The 10,053-nt window shown below is 49.6% G+C and overlaps 1 protein-coding gene across 3 annotated transcripts; it reads right to left on the bottom strand.

Annotated features, from left to right (window-relative positions):
* Positions 1-582: 582 nt before the first annotated feature.
* Positions 583-9,958, bottom strand: LOC148398293 (C-type mannose receptor 2-like). Of its 3 annotated transcripts, none has more exons than XM_088377205.1 (27): positions 9,001-9,958; positions 6,897-7,093; positions 6,715-6,815; positions 6,458-6,570; positions 6,315-6,368; positions 6,074-6,235; positions 5,880-5,962; positions 5,456-5,549; positions 5,298-5,345; positions 5,031-5,195; positions 4,492-4,611; positions 4,309-4,425; positions 4,212-4,244; positions 3,827-4,029; positions 3,653-3,753; positions 3,417-3,532; positions 3,294-3,347; positions 3,063-3,218; positions 2,899-2,963; positions 2,687-2,789; positions 2,377-2,610; positions 2,158-2,277; positions 1,931-2,044; positions 1,748-1,855; positions 1,645-1,677; positions 1,441-1,575; positions 583-1,178 (listed from the first exon to the last, which is right to left on the bottom strand). In XM_088377205.1, exons 1-27 carry the CDS (start codon positions 9,059-9,061, stop codon positions 934-936), a joined length of 3,135 nt encoding a protein of 1,044 aa, XP_088233331.1. In that variant the 5' UTR covers positions 9,062-9,958; the 3' UTR covers positions 583-933. The 3 variants fall into 3 exon arrangements, with proteins under 3 accessions (XP_088233331.1, XP_088233330.1, XP_088233332.1); XM_088377204.1 differs by having other exon boundaries at positions 585-1,178; positions 5,435-5,549; positions 9,001-9,953; XM_088377206.1 differs by lacking the exon at positions 583-1,178 and having other exon boundaries at positions 1,206-1,575; positions 5,435-5,549; positions 9,001-9,952.
* Positions 9,959-10,053: the final 95 nt, after the last annotated feature.

Here is a 10,053-nt window from a genome sequence, read left to right as displayed (position 1 = left end):
CTTTGTACAAAACAAACAAGCAAACCCTGCTTGTTATTAATTTGAGTCAACTTTTAAGGTTAAATTAATAACCAACTGTTGGAATAATTTTAAGTGAAGCTTTGGCCTGCCAGACCTGGAGGCCTCGACTTTACGAGTTTATCTTTCCTTTTATCTAGGTTCTTCCTTTTTAGTGATAGGGATGTCTTTTGATCCCTGTCAGCCATTTGTATCCTTCCTGTCCTTATGTTGTCTGTGTGTTTTCATTCCCGTAAGAGGCCTTCACTAACAATGAGCAAGGCTTATTTGCATAGGTGACATGTTCTTTGTTTGATTCACAGGAACTTCATTCCTTTGCAGTTAGATATAGTTTTGGTTCATAGATTGTAGTTTATCAGGTTACATACAGTTAGAAGTAGTTGCATAAAAGTTATCCCATATTTACTCAATGTTTGTTTAAGGAACTGCATACCGGTTACCTCACGTTTGCTTAATGTGTGTTGAAGTGTTTAGGACAAGTTACTTATTATTATTATGTGTTAATTTACCAAGTAGATAAAGTTAGCAAAGGTCTAGTTGCATTTGTTCCACAGCAAAGCGGCAATCAATGTGCTTCAGGGTATTTGACCACAGTCGAGAAGGAGTCAGCCAACTGTGAGGGAAGACGGCTGAGGACGGTCTCTGCGGGGGTTCAAGAGCCAACAACGAAGTGCTAATTCACACCACACTACATTCTTTTGCTAATCAGCGTTGCTACAGACACAATCCCCCCTCCCTTTAGTGTAGCAACGCCTCTGTAACCAGGGCAACCATAACATTAAAAAGAGGGGCACGTGGAGAAAGGACTCAGAACTGATGGAGGTTGTAACTGAGATTGCTTTCTCTATCGTTCTCCTCGCGAGTAAACCTGTTCTGGTTGTCTTCTCCTCTTCATTCCAGCGAGTGATTTAATGTCTAATCGTATTTAGACCCAACACACACATTCAATGATCTGGACACCCGTCCCTTGCCGAAGCTCTTTCTGGGCACAACAGTAAGTGTCGGGATGTGAAGCCCACCTGTCTCTTCACAGCTGTAGACAATGTGCAAGTATATGGAGGAGACACCAGGGCAGGAATCTGAATCCGAAAGGTAAATGGTGCAATCATAAACGTTGTCACACAGTGTCTTGTAGAAAGAGAGGTGCACCGTGCACGTCCCTGCAAGTTACAACACACCGGCACCCGTTTAACACATGGGCACTTCTGATTTTATTAAGGAATCAAGGTATTTTCAATTGATATCAATCACGTGTCAATCGCAGGGCATTTTGATAATTAAGTATCCTAAGGCGTGAGTTGCAACACTTGTGAAAACCCAGCTACAGAAATGCTAAAGCTCGCATTCCTTCAGTCTGACCAACGCGGCTCCAGAACGCCAAGCCAAAGTCAAGGTCGCCACTCATGGATCCTTTTGTCTTACCATCTGTTGCGTTGCCATTTGGACAGACATCGCTACGCCTCCGCCCGTAGAAGGCTGACCGGATCCGGATGACTCGTTCTTCGGGACATTTCAGAGTTCCCCGATCCTCTTGGCAGACAATCTTTTTCATGTAGCCTGTGAGAGCACAACCTTGTTCTCTCTCTCTCTCGCTTCTATTCACAAAAAACATTTACGGCAACTTACCGTCATTTGGCGGCAGGGGTTTTGACGGTTTTCCTACAAGCGGGAACACGGATGGGGATGTCATGACACACGTGATGAGGGTCAGCGGAGCATCGCATCTCACCTTTTCCTCTTTTCTTGCACACGTAGCCAATCGTGTTGTCGCACGCGTCGACGTTCCAGTGGCCGCTGCCGGTGAGGAAGGAAAGACATTTGCCCCCATCGGTGTCACCTGGAGGGAGAACATCTGAGATCTAAGCGCCGGTCCATTTCTCCAAACTGCAGCCGACAAACATCCACGCCCGACCTGCACTGAAGTGGACGTCAAAGAAGGGGTCATCCCACTTGCCGCCGTCAAGCTCGATCGTTTCATTGGCGCCCAACGACAAAGCGGGACCGGTCTCCAGAGCCTTGAAGTAACCTAACAATATGGAGCACAATGGTCATTCAGAAATGCGCCTGGAGAGAGAACATCTGACATCTAAGCGCCGGTCCATTTCTCCAAACTGCAGCCGACAAACATCCACGCCCGACCTTCACTGAAGTGGACGTAAGAGAAGGGGGATCCGTCAGCCCACTTGCCGCCGTCAAGATCGATCGTTTCATTGGCGCCCAACCACAAAGCGGGACCGGTCTCCAGAGCCTTGAAGTAACCTAACAATATGGAGCACAATCGTCATTCGGAAATATACCTCAAGGGAGCAGAATGGCCAAAGACAGATGCCAGGCATAATCGACAAATGGCCAGCCTACCGTGTACAAAGTTCTGCTCGTGCGAGTCGGTGATGCTGAGCAGGTTCCCTTTCTGCCGCTGGCAGTCGTCTTGGGCCTCGTTCCAGGTCTTGGGCTTGCGGTTGATCAGGTAGCAGAAGTCGCTGGAGGGGTCGTCCAGCCACCAGCCGCATTTGTCAGTCCAGCCTGCGAGCGAGACGGACGGGGGCGGTGCCGGACGCCCACCTGGCAGCTGTCGAGGCCCTCCGTGCTTGGCTGCAGGGACGCGGGGCCAAATATGAGCATCGTGACACACCGTGTGTGGGAAATGAGTGTTTGGGACGTTTTGGACCTTTTTTGCAGAAGAATGGCCTGGTGGAACTCCGGGTGACATCATGGAGCTTTCCATTAGATGCCAGTCGTTTACAGTCCATGGAGCCCCACTCGCTGTAGTCCTGCATGCCAAGCCACAACGTTGTATGGTTGCAATCTATCCTCGTCACGTGACATTCTCGGTGCAACTTATTGACATGATTCATCTTTAGACTGCCATCATCAACTTACATGATATTTTCCGTTCACCCCCATCCTTTGTCCCACAAGAGGCATCATTGCTGATTGCTTGTGAGCTTGAGGAAAGGAAACAGAGTTTTTGAACCATCAGCGCCAAGCCCATTGAATGTGATCAGGGACCACCTCCGCCCTCGTCGATACGCGTTGGTGCTCACCTGCCAAAAACTGGGTCTCGCCATCTGAGTGGGCGCTGGCCAGGTGACCTCCCCACACACGGCAGAAATCTTCAGCTTCATCGCAGTCTTTTAGCATTTCCTCGTAACGATAGCAGTAATCACCATACAGGAAGTGGCCATCGTCGCAGGAGGAAGCTGAAGCCGCAAACAACATTTTGTAGCAAACCATGAGGGGATGGTGAAAGTGCAAACAAGCGCACTGCAACTCACTTGCCACGAGAGCAGAACCCCCTTTGGGTAAACACCTCTCTTTATCCGGGCAGACTGTAAACAAAGGCCCAGTTACGTTTTTCTCCTCTCAACGGCATCATTACGTCGGATGCTCAGGCTTACAGTCCGCCGGCCGCATGCACATGTACGCCAACGAGGAAGCGCAGGAGCCAGATCTCCACTTGCCAGGCTGCCTCCAAGCCCCTTGGTTGACGTAGACGCAGGAGGCAACGTCGGTGCTGTCGAGACAAGTCGCGAGAGACCCACGACCGACAATGGGCCGAGATGGAAGATTGGGCATGTTTTCCTTCTCTCGAGTGCCCTTAACAAGGAAAGCATGCAAAGTTGAGATTTCTTACCTCCCAGGTTGATTTGAGGCCCAGTTGGTGAGTGTCAGCATCTCGCCGTCAGACCAAGTCAGGTTTCCGCCCACAAAGTCACACCAGACGTCGTCGCAATTCTGGGCCGCGAGAACAAAAAACGATCAAGGCGGTCGCTCCAAGAGTCCACGGCCGCCAGTGCGTGCGTCTCACCAGAGTGGAGAGTCCCAGCCAGAAGGGGGTCTTCTTGCCCATGGCGTCCTTCACAAAGTCTTCCTCGGCCGAGGAGGTGATGGAGACCAGGTCGCCGCCCTGCCAGACGCAGTCTCGACGGGCCCCCAGCCAACCGTTGGGGGCCTCCACCTTCTTGTAGCACCAGTCTTCGTACTCGAGCCATCCGGGATCACAGAGCTTGGCTGAGGGCACAATTTGGGGATCAGGCGGACACATTTGGCATATGACGACAAGACGGTGTGACTTGAGCGCCCCGCTGCAACTTCTTTTTGCCAAGATCAACGGAGCAGGACATTTACTGGCCGTTGCAAGTGTGTGTTGTTTGAGGCGTATACATTGCGACGCACAGTTCAAGGCGACTTACCATGGAGAGGAAACGGCGAAGGTGCCGTCACTCCTGCAAGAGCAAAGACGGACGTCAACGCGTGATGACAGCCGGTGGAGCGTCACATCTCATTTACCCTTTTTCGTTTTCTTGCACATGTAGCCTCGCATGTGGGAGCACCTGTCGGCCTTCCAGTCGCCGCTGCCGGTGAGGAAGGAAAGACAGGTTTCCCGAGAGCTGGCATCGGCGTCACCTGGGGGGAGACAAGATCTAAGCGCTCCTCCGTTCCTCCAAACGACAGACGTGCTTCCGGACCGACCTGCGCTCGAGCGGATGTAAGCGAACGGGGATCCGTCAGTCCATTTGGTGTCGTCTTCAGTGATAGAGGTGTTAGCACCCAACCACAGAGAGGGCGCGTTTGCCAGAGCCTTGACGTAACCTTTGGAGCCGAGGCAAACAACGAACGGTTGGAAACGGCTTTCAGAGAGACACTTTACTCAGCGGCTCATTGAGCTTTGTGCTCGAGCCCATACTTTGCTTGAATGTGTTTTTGCTTTCCGAAAACGAGCGGTCGTGGCCGCCAATATGTTGTCCTCAAGCCAGCACACAGAACAAACGTATTGTGAGGTTTTGTTGGGAACGTCTTGGCAGAATGCCCTTTCGGAAAATGTTCCAACTCCCGAGAGGGCCATTCGTCCGCACGCTAAATTATCCCTACAGCAAAGGTCCGTAGGATCAATCATCGAACAATCGCCTGTTTGTAACGTCTCCAATCAATCCCAATGCGGCACATTGCCCAACCGGGGAACGACAGAATTCATTCATTCATGTGTGGACAGAAAGGAATGGCCAGCCTACCGTGTACAAAGATCTGCTCGTGAAAGTCGGTGATGCTGCTCAGGTGTCCTTCCAGCCGCTGGCAGTCGTCTTGGGCCTCCTTCCAGGTCTTGGGCTGGCGGACGATCAGGTAGCAGAAGTCGTTGGTGGGGTTGTCCAGCCACCAGCCGCATTGGTCAGTCCAGTCTGCGAGCAGACAGACGGCGGCGGCGCTTGAGATTATAGAGGCGCGCGCTTGGCCCTTGGGTGACAGCAGACGGCGTGTCTACCGGACGCTCGCCCACCTACCCGGTTGGCCAACCAATGGTGGCAGCTGTTGAGGTCCTCGGCGCTTTGCTGCAGGAAAGGGCGGGGGCAAATATGAGAGCGCAGCGCATGACGGGAGAAGGGTGCAAAGTGAGTGTAGGCGTGTTTGACGTTGGGACCTTTTTGGCACACAAATGGACCTGTGAAACAGGAAGACAAATGGACTGATTTCACATCCACACTTCCATCCACCAATCCACAGTCACCATATTTGGCTCCTATCCGGTTGTAGTCCTGCGGATGACATTTTGGACAGGACTTGAGCTTGCTGCATTTGATCTGGTCAGCTTCCCACCACCATCACTCACATGACGGTGTCGCCCTTGTACCTTCTCACATTTAAGATTCACTTTGTCAGTTTCAGTTTATCGGTGGCCAAACACTATGTACATTCAAAAGACGTACATTGTGCCCTCCCTGGCACTTTCAAAAACGGTCTCCAAGATGAGCGGTCAGAAGGCCAGGACTTTTACCTGCAAGTCTTGCACGTCCTGGATCTTATGGTGCCAGGGACCTGCCAACTCAGCTCGTGCAAAACGACTTTTTCAAAGGCATGTCACTCACCAAAGCTGTTCCGTCAGTCCACTCGTAGTTGCTGTTGTTCTTCCTCTTGAGTCCCACCCAAGCCCAATTGTCATACGTGTGACCTTGAGGAAAGGAGAATAAGAGCTTCAGTCCAAGAAGAGCTTCAGCCAAATGATGCCCGTGGTCAAACTTTGCGGGACTGGACGACAAGTGCGCTTCCCCTTGAGGCTCACCCAACATGAATCGGACCTCTTCCTCAGAGTGAACGCTGGCCAGGTGGCCTCCCCGAGCGAGACAGTACCTCTCGGCTTCCTCCCAATTTAGACGATTGGACCGTGGTGTAAAATGATAGCAAAAATCGCCATACTGCATGTATCCATCGTCACAGTCGGAAGCTGAGGCCACAAAAAAAAAAAGCAACATTTTGTAGGAAACCATGACAATAGAGGCGGTGAAAAGCGTGCGACAACTCACTCGCCACTACAGCAGCACTGGCTTTGCGGGCACACGTCCGCCCAGCCGGGCATTCTGGGGGGGGGGGGGGGGGGGGGGGGAAGACTTTTACAATTGCGCTTCTCTCCTTCCAAGGGCAACGCAGACGTGCAGTGCAGGCTTACTCAGCGGCCGCTCGCAAACGTACGCCAGCGAGGAAGCGCAAGAGCCAGACATCCACTTGCCAGGCTCCCAATAAGCCCAACGGTTGACGTAGGCGCAGGACGCAACCGAGGTGCTGCCGAAAGAATTCGAGTTAAGGCGAGACACACAACCAAAAATGGGCCAAACTGGAAGAATGGGCATGTTTGTTTCTCTCGAGTGACATCAACGTGTGCCCACCTGACAACGACAGCGTGCCATGTTGTGACTTCATTCTTACCTCCCAGGTTGAGCTGAGGCCCAGTTGGTGTGTGTCAGCGTCTCGCCGTCGGACCAAGTCAGGTTTCCGTCTTCAAAGCGACACCAGATGTCATCGCATTTCTGAGAAGGAAAAAACCCACAATCAAGCTCGTCGACGGAGTAGCGCTGCAGAGCCCACGGCCGATTGTGCTTGCGTCTCACCAGATTGGAGAGTCCCAGCCAAAATTGGGTCATCATGGTCTTCTTCACAAAGTCTTCCTCGGCCGAGGAAGAGATGGAGAGCAGGTCCCCGCCCTCCCAGATGCAGTGGTGACGGGCCCCCAGCCAACCGTTGGGGGCCTCCACCTTCTTGTAGCAGCTGGCGTCGTACTCGAGCCATCCGGGATCACAGCGCTTGGCTGAGGGCACAATTTGGGGATCGGGCGGGCGGACAGATCAGAGCACACTGATGGAATACTTTATGTAGTTCCACACGTGGGCGTTAGGTGGTACTATTGGGGCATCGCAACCAACTGCACATCTCGTCAGGGGAGACAACGCCCTTTGTCACCTTCTGGGTTCGAAGACCAAAAGAAACAAAAGCTTGTCTGCCCTTCATTCTCTGGTCTGTCGCCAGCAACCTGGGGCTAATTCTGTTAGCATAAAAGAAGCACTTTGTTTGTTTTGGCTTTGATTTGGATTCCGCCCCCCCCCCCCCCCCCCCCCACGCCAGATTTTGGTCAAAACAAAAAGGTGCAACTCAAAATTAGTATTGAGCCCGATCTGGGGGGGGGGGGGGGGGGGAATGTGCGTCAGAAAATATAAAATATGCATCTGAAAAAAATAATTGAGGTGAAACCTGAAAACAGTTTCTTCAAAAAAAATTACCAAGGCGAAGCAAAACTAGTTTTACCTCGAAAAAAACTTTGCATATTCAAATCTTGGAAAGTAAATTGTGGTGATTAAAAAAAAAAAAAAAAAATTGCAGAGGCAAAGCAAAACCATTTTCAACGCGAAAACACTTTTTATATAAGTATTTTTAATTTGAATAAATTGTTTTATTTTTCAAGTTGCCACATTTGCTCGGCACGTTGGTTTGCAGACTTAAGTTGTATTTTTTCAAATACGAGTTTCGTTTCTTCAAATACAAAACATTCAACCCCAATCGACCTTCATGGTCATCACACCTCTCACCACTGGAGGGCGACAGAGCACACCGCAACTCAATGCAACGCACAACATTGCATCAATCACCCTTCTTAAATAGACCCTTCTTATCTCAAGAAGTCCGTAAAAAAAAAGTACAAAGCCAAGCCTGGCTGGACTAAGTTTCACCGTGAAAGCCTTTTGAACTGTTGGCTCAATCAGGTAAACCGAAGCCCGGCCCCTCTATTGGACCCTATAAAATTCAAATACGCCCCGCGATTCACTGGGAGATATAAAAGACACACTGAAATTAGAGTCTCCTAATAGTCCTACTGAATTTTGGAACTAAATTAAAAGAAAACATCTTTGCCAAAAATGATTGCTGATGCAACTAGATCACTTATGACAGAAACATTACAACGAACAGTAACTGTGTAAAAAGCTTCTTTTCGTGTGCGTGCGTGCGTGCGTGCGTGCGTGTGATGAGAAAATCGACATATTTCTGCACAATAAGTTAGCGATATTGTTATGAAGTCTGCAACAGCCGTCAATGGTTTGCTCGCAGTACTTTATATTAAGTACTATGCCAACAACTAAGAGCCACTAAAAGCCGTCACTTGGCTAATAGTAACAAGACGATGATCATTAAGTAAGAGAACAGGATCCCACATAAATAAAAATAACGATTGAAAGCCCACGTTCACCTCTAAATGATTAAAAACTATGAATAACATGCCAAAGGCTCGATGACGTTTGAACAAGAAATCTACTCCGCCGCATGCACTGCAAAATTGACAACGGGATAAAGTCATTGCGCTTATCTCGTCCCGTTCCACTTTCAAGCGGCAGTTTACGTCACCGAGCTCCATAAGCACACTTCAACATGTTACTTTTGTTACCACAAATAAGAACAAAGGTTCTAAGTTGTATACAGCAACAACATGGTGGTTCTTTTTTTTTTTTTTTGGTGCTCCGAGTCTCCGAATAATCAGCGTTCTAAAATGTTCACAAGAGTCTTTGTAATTCACCCGTGTGATATTGCAATAAAGTCGTTCATCTCGGGCACCGGAACGGAATATAAGCAGATGCAGTTATGATAACTCAGTACCCGCCGACAGCGGTATTGTTTTAGCAACGAACTCTTCACTTTTTTATATTGACGAAAGATAAGATTGCTTACCTGAAGCGCAGCTCCAAAATATGCTCATTGTGAGAAGAGACCATTTGAGTCCCCTCCACATGTTTAAAGAAAATCGCTTCGCTGAGGGTCGGAGCGATTGCAGTCAGGAGGGGGGGGGAAAAAAAGATAATCCGCCTCACTGAAAGTCTCAGCTGGAGGAGAGGAAATGATGGACGTCCAGTCAGCCTGCGACAAGCCCGAAGCAGGCCGCTCCCTCAGATACGTCACGTGGTGGTCGGTGGATTCCAATTTGTGATCAAGACGAGAATGCAAAACATTTTACATTCAAGCCTCTCAGAATTAGTGTTGATTTTCAGGGAGCACAAAAGTTTGCCACATCATCTTGTGGCTCACTTTTTTCTTTTTTTTTTTTTACCAAGGCATGCTTGGCTTTCCCCCACGACAGTTTCAAAGTCACCCTCCAATATGGCAGAAAGGCTTCATGCACACGCGGCGTCCTGTGCTGCTTTTATGTTTTTTTTTTTGCCAAGAGTCGAAGCGGAAAAACATTGTGGTCCGACAGCTTCAAGGCTTCTTCCACAACGATACATTTGTTTAAGGAGCACAAAGACAGATAGTTGTTCACGGGCCAAACTGATAATGACGAATACAAAGTATCCACTTAGGTGGTTTGCCCGCCGCGGTCGCCGTTTACAGGAGCGACACTGGTGAACAACACAAGAAAATACGCATTTCAACTTTTGGTGCATAATAAAATTAGCAAACCGTTGCAAGCGTTAAACTCCACCGACATCATCTTCCTCTTCAGCCATACTACTTGTGTAAATGAACACACCGAATCGCCCGATACGAAGACGGTCCACCGCGACGACCCCGCCCTGCACCGGTGGGAGAACGTGGGAAAGATGCCGGGGCCCAACAACAACCTGCGAGCATCTGTGCTTCTTTTGCCGCCATGCACATGTGCGCGTGTAGAAAGGATATGTTGCTCTCATTGCTCCGAGAGTGCTTCGAATGCAACATCTAGATTTTCAATGTGCTGCGAAGATTTTGTGAGCTGTTGAGTGCAGATTCTTTGGGTGGGATTTTTGA

The sequence above is a fragment of the Syngnathus floridae genome, chromosome 5, assembly GCF_059516105.1.
Source record: "Syngnathus floridae isolate MCC-2025c chromosome 5, RoL_Sflo_1.0, whole genome shotgun sequence".
Classification (NCBI taxonomy): domain Eukaryota; kingdom Metazoa; phylum Chordata; class Actinopteri; order Syngnathiformes; family Syngnathidae; genus Syngnathus; species Syngnathus floridae.
The sequence above is the reverse complement of the archived record's forward strand: the minus strand, read 5'-3'. Positions and strand labels throughout refer to the sequence as shown.